We start from the raw sequence: 17,949 nt of genomic DNA on the forward strand, positions 1-17,949 counted from the left end.
GAATGGATAGGTGACTATATCTGGTCACTTATGATGGAGCATGATAATGTGAGAAAAAGAACAAATACTTTTATGTGTGACCGGGTCACCTTGCTGTACAGTAGGAAACCGACAGAACACTGTAAAATCAGCTACGATGGAAAAAATAAAAATCATTTAATGGAGTTCCCGTTGTGGCACGGTGGTTAATGAATCCGACTAGAAACCATGAGGTTGCAGGTTCAATCCCTGGCCTCGCTCAGTGGGTTAAGGATCTGGCATTGCCGTGAGCTGTGGTGCAGGTTGCAGACGCGGCTCGGATCCCATGTTGCTGTGGCTCTGGCGTAGGCTGGCAGCTACAGCTCCGATTCGACCCCTAGCCTGGGAACCTCCATATGCCACGGGAGCGGCCCTAGAAAAGGCCAAAAAAAAAAAAAGCAGGAGTTCCCGTCGTGGCGCAGTGGTTAACGAACCCGACTAGGAACCATGAGGTTTCGGGTTCGATCCCTGCCCTCGCTCAGTGGGTTAACGATCCGGTGTTGCCGTGAGCTGTGGTGTAGGTTGCAGATGCGGCTTGGATCCCGTGTTACTGTGGCTCCAGCGTAGGCTGGCAGCTACAGCTCCGATTCGACCCCTAGCCTGGGAACCTCCATATGCCGCAGAAGCGGCCCAAAAAAATAGCAAAAAGACAAAAAAAAAAAAAAAAAAGCAGCCGCTCATGGAGGAAGCACTCTTCAACTCTTCAGCCCACGTTTCTTACACCCTCTGAAGCATCTTCTTTAACCACCAAGTGCCTCTGCCCTCGATGGGTGCCTGAGCTACTCATGGTAGAGCTTGTGGCTCATTCATCATTGATTTCTGGGCTCTAACAAATGGCCCTGGCTCTATAAATGTTCAATGAATAAGTGAATGAGTGAATTAAAAAGCAGTTTAGGAGTTCCCATCGTGGCTCAGTGGTTAACAAATCCGACTAGGAACCATGAGGTTGCAGGTTCGATCCCTGGCCTTGCTCAGCGGGTTAAGGATATGGCGTTGCCGTGAGCTGTGGTGTGGATTGCAGACATGGCTCGGATCCTGAGTTGCTGTGGCTCTGGCACAGGCCGGTGGCTGCAGCTCAATTGAACCCCTAGCCTGGGAACCTCCATATGCCCCGGGTGGGGCCCTAAAAAGACAATAAATAAAAATTTTTAAAAAGAGAACTTTTTTTGTAAAAAAAAAAGTAGTTTAGAACGGAGATTAATACCTTCCCAAGATACCATATTTGGTGAGCTGAACAATACAAAATTGTCCATGCTTGATTATTGTGACCTATAAAACAGCAGCTCAACATGGTGTGCAGACCTCACAGAGAAGGACGTGGGCTGTGTGCTGGGTTTGACATAGGAGGCGAAGAGCAACCAGCTTGGAGTTCCAGCCTAGAGGCCTTATTCCCCAAAGCCAAGAGGACCCCACCATGAGAGGGCTGGGGTGATGTCCGTCCTTGCAGGCAGGTTAGGGGCGCTGCTGAACCCGGCTCCAGATCCTGCTCAGGCTGCCCTGTCCCCATGTCTCAGCCTTACCTGATGGCCCTTGTCTGATGGATCCCAAGTGCCTTCTTCAGTGACGAGGGGGGAAGGGGTGAAAGGGGTCCAGCCACAGCTGCTTCTTTTCTTGGACCTCTTGCCAAAATGTCCTCCTCGAAAGTCTCTCGCTGTTCTTGGAGACCTTGCCCGGGTCGGGCAGCTGCCCCCAGTGTCTGGCTGCTGGCCCCCTGGCAGCTGCACAAGGGGGGGAACATAGCTTGAAGCTGGGGGGCCCACCGCTAAAGGTAAGTCACGGACATTTACAAACTCTCTTGAAGCCCACAAAGACCAGCGCTCCTCCTGCTCCTTCTGTATCACCTCAATCTTACCCAGTTTCTGTTGGATCTTCCCCAACAGGTCGGCATTCTGGTGCATCAGGGTCTGTGAAATCTTTAGATTCAGCACACACTTACTGATGTGCTCCTCGGTCATGGACCTGCTGCTCGCGTTGCCCTTGGTGCCTCTGGCTGGCTCCGGCAGGGAGGGCAAATAAAGCGAACCCTTCTGGCCGTCCCAGTCCTCAAAGCAGAGCTCGGCGTCCGCTTCCGAAGAGTTTTCGTCCTCGTCACAAAAACAGCATGCCTCGCTCTCCATCTTTTCCAGCTCTTCCTCCAGGGACTTCAGTTCATCTATCTGCTTTGGTCTGGACCCCTCGGGAGAGGAACTGGCTCCTGGGGGCTCTTCCTCTTTGTCCTCATCCGTGTCCAGGCAGCCCGAGTAGATTTCATTGATTTCAAAGCTGCAGAGGCTCATCTGATCTGGGCTGGGACTCCTGGACTCTTCCATCGCAGGGCAAGCAGGAGAGGCAGCGTCTTGGTTCTGGGTCCCCAGGGCCACCGGACCTGGATCTGGGACCTGAGGCTCTGGTGTTGCTTTCTTGGTGGGAGAAGAGTGACTCCTTGGTGAATGAAGCTGATTACCTGTTGGGAACAGCCACACGCAGCTAAGTGATGGCAGCCTCGGCTTGTTGTTTGAGTGGCACAAGCACCAGGAAGCAGCTTTTTATATTGCCGCTCCCTTTCCAGGGAGGGGGACTACCAGGGACACTCACGGAGGGTGAGAGGGTAACAATTTTGACATGGGTGGTGGGAGAAAGTCGGGGAGGGATCAGAGCCTGGAAGAAATGTTCTAAGCTTAAGTTAGAGTATGCTCAAAACAAGCATAACTGTCAGGACAGGCAAATTACAAGCCCTTGGATCTTAAGACAAAATTCATACTCTCTTTACACACAGAAGTGTTTGAACATTCACGTCAGTTAAAGTTATGCTATTTGTGAGCATCTGATAAAAGGAGCTGAGTCACTGCCCAAGAAGCCACTGCACCATGAAGAGATAATACCTCAACAAATAACGCCAGGTCTGACTACCCACCACCCCTGGTCGATTGTGCACAGCTCGAGAATTGGACGGAGGAGCCAAAGTAATGAGAGCTTGGAGGGCCATTCTGGAGACCTCCAGCCCTGTCCAGAGTCAGAGAATTGTCACTGGCCAGAATCCGAAGGCCTGGGTTCCAGCTGTATGAAAAGTCTGGAATCCTGAGTAAGCCACAACCTCTCTGAAACTATCTGGAATATGACAGCGTTATGTCAGGTGACTGTAAGGTCCTTTACAGCCCTGAGTTCCCAGGTATACTAAAATGCAGTAAGGCTTTGGAAAAAAGGTTGGAAGGAGGAGTTCCCATTTTGGCTCAGAGGAAACGAATCCAGGAGCACACAGGTTTGATCCCTGGCCTCGCTCGGTGGGTTAAGGATTCGTCATTGCCATGAGCTGTGGTGTAGGTCACAGACGAAGCTCAGACAACATGTTGCTGCAGCTGTGGTGTAGGCTGGCAGTTACAGCTCCAAGTTGACCCCTAGCCTGGGAACCTCCATATGCCATGGGTGAGGACCTAAAAGGACAAGGAAAAAAAAAAAAAAAGGAAAGAGAAAAGGTTGGAAGCAAACACCAAAATGTTAGCAAATTATTTCTGAGGAATTAAAATGTTAAGCAATTTCCTTCTTGGTATGGTTTCAATTTTTCTATAATGAGCAGATAATAGTTTTAAATTTTTTTTTAAAAAATCACCATTTTCATTTGTGAAGCAATTAGATATATTCCTAAATCATAGTAGAATTGTTACTGCACAGTGTTGGATCCAATCAAGGTGTATATGAAGCCCAAAAAGTTTAACTTAATAATTTTAAGGACCTTGGAGTTCCCACTGTGGCTCAGTGTTGAGAACCCGACTAGTACCCATGAGGATTCGGGTTTGGATGATCCTTGGCCTCGCTCAGTGGGTTGAGGATCTGGTGTGGCTGTGGCTGTGGCATAGGGCGGCAGCTGCAGCTCCAATTCCACCCCTAGCTTGGGAACTTCCATATGCCACACGTGCCGCCCTAAAAAGAAAAAGAAAAAAATTAAGGACCTTGATTTTCTTCTAAGGCATCTACTTTCCCCGGGTAAGTCATGGGTTAGTTTGGAGGACCCGATTAGTCGCAGTTAGTGACTCTCAGAACACACTCGTTTCAAAATCTGTGGGTTCAGGCCATACCTGTTTCCTTCAGCTCTTTTATTTCCAAGTCGGGGGTCTCTTTTGGATGTTCTGCAGTCAGTCCTAGATAGACACTGACGTCAGGATGGAGTTCATATCTCTGTGCCCCGGGGCTCTCGGCTGGCTGAGCTCTCTGGCCAATAATATCCTGTAACAAGGGGAAATGTTTTCAAGGACATGTTTGCAATCACCTGAATTTCACTGGGGTTTTAGAAACATATCTGGGGGTTCCCATCATGGCTCAGCAGTTAATGAACCCGACTAGCATCCATGGGGACCAGCAGGTTTGATCCCTGACCTTGCTCAGTGGGTTAATGATCTGGTATTGCCGTGAGCTGTGGTGTAGGTCGGTGGCTACAGCTCCGATTAGACCCCTAGCCTGGGAACCTCCATATGCCGTTGGGGGGCGGCCCTAAAAAAAGACCAAAAAAAAGAAAGAAAGAAACATATCTAGATATCAAATAAACTCCCTGTTACTCCTGTTGAGAAGACTGTGGTCCTAATAAATGAATGCATTGTAATTACCAATATTTAGAAAGTAGTAACAATAGCAGCGGTTCCTTGGATCATGCTGTGTGCCTACACAGTACCCCGTCAAAGTCCGGGCCTCCCCAGCTCCCCTCCGCAGTTCCTCATGCCCTCACCAAGTCAGGCAGTTAGGCTTTTCTCGGGAACACAGAAAGGGGGGCATGAAATGAGGATTTCCAAAACTTCTTACGACTTGGTCTCCGGCTTCTTCCTGGCCTCTAGCTCCCTGCTCCCCTGAGAGCGCTAAGCAGAGATAAACTCCTAACACCTGGAGAGCTTACCTTTAGGTCATTCTTCAGAATATACTGGATATCTTGAAGGTTCATGGTTCGGTCTTTCTGCTTGACCTGGATGCCTGACTTAACAATATCGTAGTAAGGTTTCGGAAGCCTGACATCTGCTTCTAAACAACTTCCCAAGACAATGGTTTCTTTAATAACTGAGCCATCTAAGCCATCCCAGGGTATGCTGTCTGGAAGGAGAGACATTAAGAAATCGGATGAAATTGGCTAACCTTTCTCAAGCCGCTCAACTTCTTTAAAATTCATGTCTCTCTGTAGAAAAACTACCTGATGCCCAATAACAAAGGAAAGGCCACTTGACCCATTTAACAGGGCATTCTCTGCCACCAAGACAGGAAAAAGCAGTGTCAGGCTCAAGCAGGTATGGACTCCCTGCTGGCAGACCTGAGGACCACAAGGGGATGTTTCTTGGTGTCAGACTGACTTGCCCAATGCATTCATGTCATGGAAGGGTGGCTCTGGCTCTGAGACTGTAGCCACTGATAAGTGGGGGCCGATTCTCAGCCCCTTGGTGGATGTGGTATGTGTGTGTGTGTGTGTCCTTCTCCTGAAGAAGTCCTTCTGTCTTCAGGGATGTGGCCACTTCCTTCCCATTAGCGTCCTACATGTTTGGAGGGGCTTCTGTGTCTTTTAAGCGACACTGCTTATCCATACACTGGACCCTGGGTGTGTCTGATTTCATGGTTTATTTCTCAAAAGCCAGTCTCTCCCCCTCATTTACAAGTTCTTAAGCAGCAAAATCATATGGACCCCTAAGCACTGACGGCAATCTTCAGTTTAAAAATGTGGCTTGGGGAGTTCTCATCATGGCTCAGTGGAAACAAATCCAACTAGCAACCATGAGGATGCAGATTCAATCCCTGGCCCTGCTCAGTGGGTTAAGGATCCGGCATTGCTGTGAGCTGTGGTGTAGGCTGCAGACGAGGTTCGGATCCCGTGTTGTTGTGGCTGTGGCGAAGGCCAGCGGCTACAGCTCTGATAAGACCCCTAGCCTGGGAACCTCCATATGCCGCGGGAGCGGCCCTAGAAATGACAAAAAATAAATAAAATAAAGTAAAATGAAATAAAATAAGAAATGTGGCTTGGATTAGACGCATAACCACTGACAAGCTGATAGGCAGGCTCTGCTGAGTCTTAAAGAACAGTTTAAGAGAGAAAAATTTCTGCGAGATCATCTTATATCTTCCATAAACACAAAGAGGTTTCCTTTAAAAAGACTTTTTTTTCCCCTGGGTCCTGTATTTTCACCATACTAAGTAACCTTTGGTTGGGGGGGGTCCAGCCTAAGAACAGGGACTTGGTCACCGTCCGTGTGCTTTGACCCACCTGTTAAAATCTCCTGTATGATCACAGAAAAGCTGTAGATGTCCGACTTCACTGTAGCTGCCTTCTGTAAGATCACCTCCGGGGCAGCCCAGTTGTACAGCTGGGTGGGGAGGGGTATTCGAGTCAGGTCCCTGTGTACCCCTCTGTCCTGGCTGCAGAAGCAAACACAAGGAAGGGCTTGTGTTTTTGGTTTTTGTCTTTTTGTCTTTTGAAGGCCATACCCGTGGGGCATACGGAGGTTCACAGGCTAGGGGTCCAATTGGAGCTGTAGTTGCCAGCCTACACTACAGTCACAGCAATGCCAGATCCTTAACCCACTGAGCGAGGCCAGGGATCGAACCCACAACCTCGTGGTTCCTAGTCGGATTTGCTTCCACTGCGCCACGACGGGAACTCTGAAGGGCTCATTTCTTAAAGGACCATCGTGATCACCACACCACACATGGCTGAAACATTGGCCTCTGAAGACTGACAGCCTTTCTGAGCTTCTAGAAACCCACACTGCCTGCTGTTCCAACTCCTGCAATGAGTTGGGCCTGCCCACCCCATCCCCACCCTAGTCCCACCTCATCTGGCCACTCTCGCCTGCTCACTCACTCCTCTAAAGCCACAAGGCCCTCTTTCAGTTTCTCCAACAGGCCAAGGACGTCACTACTTTAGGTCTCTGCACTGGTGGCTTCTTCTGCGTGGCGTGCTCTGCCCACAGATCCTCGAGTAACTGGATGGTTCTTGTAACTAAAGTACCAGCTCAAAAATCACCTCCTCAGAGAGGCCTTTCCTGGCCACCTAATCTAAAGAAACGTCATTTAGGGAGTTCCCTCTGGCGGCACAGTGGGTTAAAGATCTGGTGTCCTTACTGCAGTGGCTCAGGTCACTGCTGTGGTGCGGGTTCACTTCCTGTCCCCAGAACTACTGCCTGCCATGGGCGAGGCCAAAAAATTAATTAATTAAAAATAAATAAATAAAGGAAATAGTCTCATTTTATTGGCTTCAGAGCACTTATCTGAATTTCTTGTTCTTTGATTTATTGTTTATAATTTGTCTCCCCTTCACCAAAGTCAGCTCCATGGGGGTAGGTCTCCTATATCACTATACCTCTAACCTTACACCAAGGCCTCAATGCTTACTTTTTTTTTTCTTTTTTGGACATGGCCGTGGCATGTGGAAGTTCCCAGGCCAGGGATGAAACCCATGCCATAGCAGTGACGATGCCAGATCCTTAACCTGCTGCACCACCAGGGAACTCCAATGCTTATTTTTGAATAAATGAACCTAGGACTCACTCTCTCAAGAGTCCCCTCAAAGCCCCACCTGCTTTATCAAAGCCTTCTGGGACTTCCAACTCCCCATGATTGCCTCTTTTCTGAGCTCTGCCCTCTTGGGAATAAGCACCCAAAGGGTTCACGAATTTGCTTGAATAACTCGACTTCCCAAGCAGGCTCCTTGAGAACTAAGTCAGAGTGTTGTAAATGTCTCCTGGACCAAGGAGAGCCGTCAGGGTGAAAGCAGCACTGACTCTGCCTACAGCTGTCACGAGCATCAAATGAGATCACGCCCATGGAAACACTCCACGAGCTGTAAAGCACCAAGCGAGTGAGGAATAGATATGGACATCATGGTAAGTGTCTGCCAAATATGGGGTGACTGCTGCTTGAATGAAGTTTTTAAAAAGCAGGATGGAGTTCCCGTTGTGGCACAGTGGTTAACACATCCGACAAGGAACCATGAGGTTGCGGGTTCAGTCCCTGGCCTTGCTCAGTGGGTTAACGGTCCGGCGTTGCCATGAGCTGTGGTGTAGGTTGCAGACGCGGTTCAGATCCCATGTTGCTGTGGCTGCGGTGTAAGGCCGGCGGCTACAGCTCTGATTGGACCCCTAGCCTGGGAACCTCCATATGCCGCAGAAGTGGACCAAGAAATGGCAAAAAGACAAAATAAATAAGTAAAATAAAAAGCAGGTAACCAGAAGTTCTTGTTGCTGGCCAAGGAAAGCTTTTAGAGGATGGGATGGACTCCTCAGACTTAGACCAAACTTGCCTAAGTAATATTTCTTGCAACAGAAATTTTGATAGATGGCAGTGAGTTCAGGAAGCCATGAAGATATGACAGCTGGTATTTTTACAACCTTTAGTTGTACTGCTAAACAGGCAGGTGTGGCTAGAGACATGTGAACAGTGTGGCTACACACGCAAACATCATATGAGTATCACAGGAAAAGCCACGGAGTGTTTTATTGTCAGAGACACATTCTGAGGACCTCGCCTACCTGTCTGTCTCTTCGCACTGCGGGGCGACTGTCCAAGGGAGACACTCGTCGACCTTCTCAGGCCTCGCAGGCTGCCTAAAGGGACAAGTCACTTAAAACCAGGATTTATATCCTTTCTCTTCTACTTTCATTCACCTTCTTCTCTTGCAAGCCCTCTTCCTTCTCTGTTAAAGCTAGTGGGGTGCAGGAAGGGGGCTTCTTTCCTGGCTGTGATTCTGGGGTAGTTTCTTTCTGGGCTTCAGGTTTGACATCCTTAAAATTACATTTGGCTACGGCTATGTGATACCACTTGCAAGGTCAATTCCAACTCTAAAGATTCCATTAAGAAGGAGCTGAGCAACAGGAGAAACAGCTGTACCATTTTTACACCAAGAGACTACCCTTGACGATGATATTAAACAACTGGACCTGTCCAAATCGAGTATGACCAAAAATAAATGTGGAATTGACAGCTCTTTTGGATTCTTGGATAATCGACTCATGTTGTCAGCTGTTAAATGTTGTTGATGAACGTTACTGCCCAAAGTTCCATTCTGAGGGCCACAAGCTCAAAATAAGTCACACCTTCCAGCCCAGTTACCTTGCAGCCCCTCACCTAGCCAGTGTGTGAACTCCAGTTTCTCGGGGCATCTCATATCTTTCCCTTCTATTTTGGTTCCTTGGTCACCACCAGGCCCTGCCCTGTGGCCTCCTGGCTGGACTTTCTACCTTCAATCTCCAATCCATCCTGCCTCTACAGCCAGGAGACATCCTCTACCACTTATTCCAGCCACACCTGGCTAACTTCAGACCATCTCTTCAACTCTCTGGGCGCCTGTTCCCTCATCTCCAGGGGACAGGTGTGGGCCTGGCCATCTCCACAGCGCCATTTCACTCCAGGACTGACATTTCTATTGGAGAACTCAAGTCAAAGAGACTGTTATACCTCCAAGTCAACAACAGATGGCGCTGCATCACTGGCAAACAACTTGGGCCCGTTGCCACCCTTTTGAATGGCCAAACCCTTTAGACTGCTCCTGAACCCATGGCCAAACTGACAAAGTTTTCCCTTCAGCTAGACTCATGCATTCACCTCGAATGCTCCCTGAGCACTTCCCGTGTGGCAGGCCCTGAGCTGGGGGCTGAAGGTGAACAAGCTCGCCATCTGGTGGAGCAGACACACTGGACGGCAGGGCAGTGAGATATGCTTAGGGATGCAGGGAGGGGACTTCAGCGTAGGCTTCGTGGGGTGTGGTGGGAGGCTGCATTGGGATTGAGTTTAAAAGGATAAACATCGGTGGTGGCGGCGGGGGAGGGGGGTGGTATTCCAGACGCAAGGAGGAGCAGCAACAGGAAATGGCACGGACTGAGAGTGCCTTCACGTGGCCAGGCAGACCAGGAGCCAAGAGGTTGACACTGTGGGCAGAGCCCACCCAGGAAAGCTTCTCACTCTGCAAAGTGCCAGGACTTAATCTTACAGGCGACGGGAGCCACTGGCATTGAGGAAGAACCAGACCTGAGGGCAATTGTGGTCTGGCCTCCACGGCTCCCACGTGGAAAACTGCCCCGGTCACCCCCTAACGGCTTCTCTGCTTCTCTCGTGTCCCAGCACAGCCCCTTCCCCATATGCAGGAGCGAGGGGGATCTTCTTAACCCGTAAGTAAGCCCGGACATCATTCTGCTCAAATGGTGTTCTTAGGATTAAATTCAAAGTCTTCCCCAAGGCCCACAAGGCCTGGCCCCTGCTCCCCTCTCCAGGCAGACAGCAAGCGGCCCACAGGGCCGGGGACGTGAGTCTTTCCACTTCGTTCACTTAAAAACCACGCGGCGCTCCTGCCGTGTGGAGGCCTGTTCCAGGTGTCTGAGATATGGCAGCAGGCAAAACAGAAACGCCTGCCCTTGCAGGGCTTTTCATGTAGTGAGAGAGGTAAGAAGCAAAGACCTGCTGAGAGGCTCAGAAACAAAGCTCCGGTGACGGTGCCGGGTGGCGGGCGAGGACAAGGGGAAGCGGAGGTAAACAGATCTAAGCTGGGGTCTGCCTGTGGCTGCCGCCCCACAACAGCTCAGGATCAGCCCTGGGCCTGAGGCTCAGCTCTGTGGATGACTGTGAGGAAGCACGAGGGGGCAGCCGGGAGGCAGGAGACAGGGCCAGCCCTCAGCTGCAGGGAGGACTCTGACTCCTGCCAAATGGGAGATGAAGCCCATCCACCGACACCTGAACCAGCCCAGCCCACACAGGCAGGACCTAATGGTCAAAAGGCTCACCAGCAGCCTTCACGTCTCTCTCCTTCCAGGGGACACAGCTATGGGGCCTTTCCCAGCCTCCCTGCAGAGAAGAGGTGATTGGGCTCTGGCCACTGCCAAGTGGGAAGCAGTGATACACTCACTTCAGGTGGTCCCTAAACCCCACCATGGGTCCCTCCATGCCTTCTCTTGCTCGTTGACCAGCGATGCGGAGGACACAGCGAGGGGCTGAAGCCTGGGGGACGGTGGAGCCACAAAGCAGAGGAACGCAGTGAATGAACGTCCCCTCACCACCACCACACCCACACACATGAGTCAGAAACACCTCCGCTGCATGACATCACTGAAAATTTTGAAAATTTACACATGCTGGCTAATATATGCTCATGCTTGTTAAATGTTTATTAAAATGAGAATGTCCAGGAGTTCCCGTCATGGCGCAATGGTTAACAAATCCGACTAGGAACCATGAGGTTGCGGGTTTGGTCCCTGACCTCGCTCAGTGAGTTAAGGATCCAGTGTTGCCGTGAGCTGTGGTGTAGGTTGCAGACGCGGCTCGGATCCCGCGTTGCTGTGGCTCTGGTGTAGGCTGGTGGCTACAGCTCCAATTGGACCCCTAGCCTGGGAACCTCCATATACCGTGGGAGCGGCCCCAGAAATAGCAAAAAGACAAATAAATAAATAAATAAATAAATAAATAAATAATAAAATGAGAATGTCCAGAATTCCCGTCGTGGCTCAGCGGAAACAAATCTGACTAGCATCCATGAGGATGCAGGTTCGATCCCTGCCCTCGCTCGGTGGGTTAGATCCAGCATTGCTGTGAGCTGTGGTGTAGGCTGGCAGCTGTAGTTCCAATTCGACCCCTAGGCTGGGAACCTCAAACAAAAAATTAAAAATAAATGAATAAATAAATCAAATGAGAATGTCCTGAACAGAAACAACTTCCCCCAAAGTCCCTCTAACTTTGGCAGACAGGGCGAGGCATTTGGGAAACCTGCTTCCCTGATAGACAGTTCAGCCCACCAGGGAGGAGTCCTGCCCAGACCAGATTCTCTCTCTCCAGCAAAGCACCCCCAGGGAGACCCTGTTTGGAAGTCCTGATGGAGGTGCACCCACCTTTCCACCATGTACTCCAGGTTGGTCAGCCTCACTTCCCCTGTGGAGACGATGTGGATGGCATAGGAGCTGAGGGAACGGTGGATAAAGCCCCGAGAATGCAGGTATCTCAGGGCGTCTGAGACCTGGAGCAGCAGGTGCACGATCACCTCCATGTGCAGCACAGGGAACTGGGATCGCTGCAAGCAAGGGGGCAAAGGTCAGAACAAAGGGGACTGGGCCCCACGCTGCAGAGGGCTTTTTGTTCCAGAGTCTTTTTCTTTTTTTTCTTTTTTTGTCTTTTGTCTTTTGAGGGCTGCACCCGCAGCATATGAAGGTTCCCAGGCTAGGGGTCGAATCGGAACAACAGCTGCTGGCCTACACCACAGCCACAGCAACGCAGGATCCGAGCCGCATCTGCGACCGACACCACAGCTCACAGCAAGGCTGGATCCCCGACCCACTGACCAAGGCCAGGGATTGAAACCACATCCTCATGGATACTAGTTGGGTTCATTACTGCTGAGCCACAACGGGAACTCCCAGAAGTGGCATTTTAAGTTAAGGACCTCACCCAAGGAGAGGAAAGGGAACTAGAGCACTAACGGGGGCGCGGGGTGCTCAGGCAGGAGGAGTGACCAGCCCCCAAGAAGGGCCCTTCCTGAAGAATCTCTTCTCACTCCTGCCCAGGGGCTTTAGAACAAAGTCATGGAGGAAGAAAAACAAATCTTTCAGGATGTCTCTGAAGCCACATCTCAGCCCAAAGCATATTTCCCAGGCTGTCCGTGGGCCAGGGACATCTCCCCAGGAAAACTGAAAAGTGAGAGCGGACGAATAAAGGCTTGCACATAAATAAACCTCCCTCTACAGCAAAGGCCCTGCAGGGCACCAGTGAAAATACAGGGAAATAAGGCCAGCGCCTGTTTGATTACAGGGAGCTAAAAGCGTGGCTGTGTTTTCCAGGTCTACTGAGCTCTTAGATGTCTAATAAAGAAGCAAGACTAACAATAATAAAATCACGCTAGTTCCAACGTGCTTATCAGCCTTCAACACAGCCCCTCCCCCCAGGTAAAGAATGCAGAGATTTCGGAGTTCCCGTCATGGCTTAGTGGTTAACGAATCCGACTGGAACCATGAGGTTGTGGGTTCGATCCCTGGCCTTGCTCAGTGGGTTGAGGATCTGGTGTTGCTGTGAGCTGTGGTGTAGGTTGCAGACACGGCTCAGATCCTGCGTTACTGTGGCTGTGGTGTAGGCCAGCAGCTACAGCTCCGATTGGACCCTTAGCCTGGGAATCTCCATATGCCTCGGGAGTGGCCCTAGAAAATACAAAAAGACAAAGAAAGAATGAAGAGATTTCTCTTCCATGCCTGCACAAATGGGAACTCTACCGCTGGGGGAGAAAGAAGAGGGAGGAAGGGAGGGCTGGGGAGGGCAGAGGGGAAAATCCACGGAAAGAGCCACGTACCCGCTCATGGAGGACCCCGAACAGCGTGCCAATGGTGATGCGCTCGTACACGAGGCGGGTCTTCTCTAGGTCCGGGGAAAGGCACACGGCCATCAGTTGCAGCAGATGTGGATGCCGCAACTTGCTGGAGGGGAAAAGAAGCTTCAGATGAGGCTGAGAGAAAGGGGCTCGGATGAAAACATGGGTGGTTTGCCTTTCTTCTCGGCCCCCTTGAACACATTCCAAACAAATACTATTTGCACACAGTGTTTTTCTGAGAAAGCAGGATGGGGTGGAACCCTTGGCCTTGCACTGATCAGCACCTGAGGGCTCAGGGTCATCCAGGCAACGGCACCAAGAGCTACGGAGCAAGGCAACTGGGATCCTAACCAGCAGCAAGAAAGCTATCACTACTCCTCTTAAAGAAACCAGGGAGTTCCCGACGTAGCTCAGCGGTTTGCAAACCTGACGAGCATCCAAGAGGACATGGGTTAGATCCTTGACCTTGCTCAGTGGGTTAAAGATCCGGTGTTGCTGTGACCTGTGATGTAGGCTGGTGGCTACCGTTCCGACCCCTAGCCTGGGAACCTCCATATGCTGGGGGTGCGGCCCTAAAAAGACCAAAAAAAAAAAAAAAAAAAAAGACGATAAAACCAAAGTCGGGCAGGGAGATGTCAGGAACTCGCCCAGGGTCACACACCCGACTGTCTCCCATCAGAATCCAGGCCTTGGCTAAGAGCCCTTCCAGCCTCCTCGGGGCCCTTCAGGCTGATCTCCCCAGAAGGAAGGGTTTGGCCTTACAGGAGGTGGCGGACCTTCTCAGGAGAGACCTCAGTGAGCCACAGTCCAGGCCAAGGCCTCAGCAGTACCGGCAGGAAACCGAGACTGCAGCTCCTGGCGCAGCAGCTGCGGGGAACGTGAGGGACCGAGACCCATGGGCGTGTCCTCCCAGGAGAGACACGGATCTCAAGCAGAGCCACGCTCTACCCAAGATGTCCCGGGACGGCTGTCCTGATGGGCACAGGCCCCCAAAGGAGGCGGGCCACCAGGCCTGAAAGCTGGACCTCAGAGACGTGTTTTGGGGAGTCAATCAGCTGGCAGAATTGAGCCCCCCAATCCCCCCCACCCCTCAGGCTACTCATGAATCCTTTCCCTTTCTTGGCAGCCCGGGGAACTCAAATCCACCAACGATGAGGAAGCACTGAGGCTGCGGGGACAGCCCTGCGCAGCCCTGACCCTGGTCTGTAAAGAGACCCGGGCTTGGCGGGCTGGCGGGCGTGAAGGCCCTGGGTTTTCTGCTCACCTGCTGTGCTCTTGCTCTGCAATCACCAAGTCGGCCAGCCGAAGCCTGCTGCAGGGCAGGCGGGAGGGGAGCTGCAGCTCCTTCACAGTGACCCGGCTCCCATTCCACACCAGGCTGGTGGGGAGGAGGAGCAGAGGGGAGTGAGCAGCCGCTTCTTCGGCAAGGAACGCTCCAGCCAGAGATCCGAGAAGCAGTGTCTACACAGATTCTGTAAAGCAGAATCTGTCCTCGCCCCAGGGAACTTAGTACAGGTGGCAGGACATCACTAAAGGATTTACAGGAGGGAGTGATTTGATCAGGTTTGTATTTTACTTAGAAAGACAACGGTACCAGCAGTAAGGGGAAGGCGGGGCCAGGGGTCTGGAGAATGAGAGACCCGTTAGGCGGCCAGCCTTGGGGAGGGCCAGCGATGACACGGGTGAAGGCCACAGCAGTGGACAGAAGAAGAGGGGATCTGATGACAAATCTGTGGCATGGGCAGGAAAACACGAAGCCTATCTGCGGGGGACACAGAGCCTTGTGAGTCGGCAGAGGCCTTTTTGGAAAAAAGCGGGGAAGAAATAGCCAAGAGACCCCGGCCAGGACATTTCCCCGGACCCTGCAGGCGAAGCCAAGTCCTACTACTGCCGCCTCAGCTGCCTCGGGCTGGTGACAGCCATCAGCTGATGCCTGGGGGGCTTTGATACCCACTGATCTGTGTCAGAAGCCAGACAGTCAGGCCAGCAAGAGAGCAAAGAACTTGAAACTGTCAAGAGTCATCTTTCGGAGCAGTGGTTCACACCAGGGGCCCATCTGGCCATGTCTGTACACATTTTACTACCAGGAAGGGTCACAGTCACACATGCAGGGGGCTGGCGGTGCGGGCGTCAGAGCTGCGGCTGGCGTCCAGTGAGCAGAGACCAGGGGGCACTCCTAAACACCCCACGAGGCACGCGACTGCCCCCGCGACAAAGGATAACAAAAATGTCCATGTGTCCGAGTTTGAGAAACCCTGACTTAGACATCTGCTCTCCAGTGTGCCCTTGTGTTTGCACAGAAATCCTTCACACACACAAGCAAGTCACACAAAGTCCATCTTTCCCGGGGGACTAAATCCGACCTCCCACTGGCCAGCTGCCACTTACTTGGTCATGACCATGTAGGGGCCACTGAAGAAAGAGAAGGTGGGCTCATCGTCAGCTTGGATCACTTCCTTTTCTCCAATTACTGGAAGAGATCCTAGGTAGGCCAGCTGTGTGCCCCCTGTGAGATAAAACTGAAAGCAAAGCACAACTTCAAATGTGGGGGAGAAAAGCGAACAAGTAAAAGCCCCTAGAATCTCATCAGCCAGCTAAAAATAAGTTGATAGCTGCTATTTACCAATTTGCTGAATACCCTTATGCACGGGACACAATGCTTTCCACTATCTTTAATCTTCCAAGAAACCCTGCGAGGTTGTAAACTCTTTCCCTTTTGCTAGTGAGGACATCGAGGCTCATGGAGAGCATTCAGATGGCTACCAGGAGCCCCAGGCTGGGGTTTGGGGACCTCTTGAGGCCCCCACAGAAGCCAGGCTTGTGTGCAGCCAAAGCCAACATTTCTCTCCCCCACCCAAGGCTGCCTCTGCACAACCGACAGACTCAGCAAACATCACCCAGCCCCCCAGCAACATTTCCCAGCCGTCCCTTTCTTTGAAGGAAGAACCAAAGACCCAAAAGATACAATTTTCCCTCAAAACATTTCTGAATGTAAAAATCTCAGTTTCGAGAGTTTTGGTTGTGGCTCAGCTGTAACGAACCCGATGAGTATCCAAGAGGACTTAGGTTCGATCCCTGGCCTCACTCGGTGGGTTAAGGATCCGGCATTGCTATGATCTGTGGTGTAGGTCGAAGACGCAGCTAAGATCCAGAGTGGCTGGGGCTGTGGCGTGGGCAGGCAGCTGCAGCTTTGATTCAACCCCTAGTCTGGGAACCTGCATATCCTGCACGTGCGGCCCTAAAAAAGACAAAAAATCATCATCATCATCATCATCTCAGTTTCTGGAGTTCCCGTCGTGGCTCAGTGGTTAGCGAATCCGACTAGGAACTATGAAGTTGCAGGTTCCATCCCTGGCCTTGCTCAGTGGGTTAAGGATCCGGCGTTGCCGTGAGCTGTGGTGTAGGTCACAGATGCGGCTTGGCTCCTGTGTTTCTGTGGCTGTGGTGTAGGCCAGCAGCTGTAGCTCCAATTCGAACCCTAGCCTGGGAACCTCCATATGCTGCGGGTGCAGCCCTAAAAAGACAGAAAACTAAAAAAAAAAAAAAAAATTGAAAAAAAAAATTGAAAAAAAATTGAAAAAGAAAATAAAAACACGGGAAGAACCTTTAAAAAAACAAAACAAAACAAAAAAAAAACTCTGTTTCTGAAAGGCATTCCAACAATGCTCATCAACTGGTGAGAGGCGAGGTCAGTCACAGCTAAGACGTGCGGGGTCTTAGCTCTCTTCAGGAGAACAGGTTTGGGGCCTCTGCTGGGAATTAAAAGGTAATTTCCTAAATGCTCCAAATCTAGCCCAGAGTCATTCCAGGGAACTCTCCAGGGTTTTCATCATTTTTCAGTAAGGACAGGAACGCTAAGACGTGCTTGTCCTGCAGAAACAGGAAAGAGGACAAAAACACTGCGGAGAGGACAGGGAAGGAGGAGGAGCGGACAAAGTCGGGAGGCCTGGGGCGGAGCGAGCGCTGGGGGCCTCCTCCGTCAGTCCTGCAAACACTGGCTGTCATGGCAACCTCTTACCTTTCCAAAGCCAAAGCTGTAGATGTTTTGGGCAGAAACGACTCCAGCTTTAATCATTCGGTTAGGAGAGCCATTAGGGTTTCTAGAAACATTTAAAAGAAGAGGGAGAAAAGGCAGGATTAACCACTCATATCCAGAGGGCCACGCTGAACCAAGCTGTCAGAATGTGTAGTTGGTTTTGTCTTTACTACCTGACAGCAGAACTGCAGGTGATGTAACAGCCTGCCCGGAGGGGCCCCAGGATCCCATCTCCTGTTGTTCATGCCCTTGTGTGGCCACACACAGGTCAGAGGGGGCTGACCTGTTAAACCCAACAGGACACTGCAGAAATGACCGAGTGGATTGAGCTCCGGGGCTTCTGCCCTGATGGCTGTTGGAACACGTGCTCTGGAGGAGGCCACCTGCCACGCTGCGAGGACATGCCAGCCGCCCAATGGGCAGGCCTGACACCCAGCACCAATTTGCCAGCGATGCGCATGAACCGTCTTGGAACTGGATCCCCCAGCCCCAGATGACTGTAGCCCACGCTGCACCCTGACTGCATCTTCATGAGAAGTCCTGAGCCAGAACCACGCAGCTGGGCCAGTCCATCATTCCTGACCTCCAGAAATTGTGTGAGATACAAATATTTACTGCC

General features: G+C 51.3%; 1 protein-coding gene across 34 annotated transcripts in view; it reads right to left on the reverse strand.

The window, feature by feature from the left end:
- Positions 1 to 17,949, reverse strand: part of TEX14 (testis expressed 14, intercellular bridge forming factor) — a 161,088-nt gene that overhangs the window by 43,587 nt on the left and 99,552 nt on the right. For 23 of the 34 annotated variants that reach the window (XM_084984941.1, XM_084984939.1, XM_084984940.1 and 20 more), the window contains 9 exons: positions 17,313 to 17,394; positions 15,683 to 15,813; positions 14,559 to 14,672; positions 13,277 to 13,400; positions 11,832 to 12,010; positions 6,227 to 6,378; positions 4,880 to 5,070; positions 4,071 to 4,218; positions 1,539 to 2,461 (listed from right to left, as the gene is read on the reverse strand). In XM_084984941.1, the coding sequence (XP_084841067.1) occupies positions 1,539 to 2,461; positions 4,071 to 4,218; positions 4,880 to 5,070; positions 6,227 to 6,378; positions 11,832 to 12,010; positions 13,277 to 13,400; positions 14,559 to 14,672; positions 15,683 to 15,813; positions 17,313 to 17,394 (2,044 nt within the window). Of the gene's footprint in view, positions 1 to 1,538; positions 2,462 to 4,070; positions 4,219 to 4,879; positions 5,071 to 6,226; positions 6,379 to 8,489; positions 8,565 to 11,831; positions 12,011 to 13,276; positions 13,401 to 14,558; positions 14,673 to 15,682; positions 15,814 to 17,312; positions 17,395 to 17,949 lie in introns of all 34 variants that reach the window. The other 11 variants (XM_084984937.1, XM_084984919.1, XM_084984918.1 and 8 more) reach the window with 1 other exon arrangement.

The sequence above is a fragment of the Sus scrofa genome, chromosome 12, assembly GCF_054392235.1.
Source record: "Sus scrofa isolate SSC_HxYL_T2T_F1_AM1 chromosome 12, Sscrofa_HxYL_maternal_Yorkshire_Landrace_v2.0, whole genome shotgun sequence".
Classification (NCBI taxonomy): Eukaryota; Metazoa; Chordata; class Mammalia; order Artiodactyla; family Suidae; genus Sus; species Sus scrofa.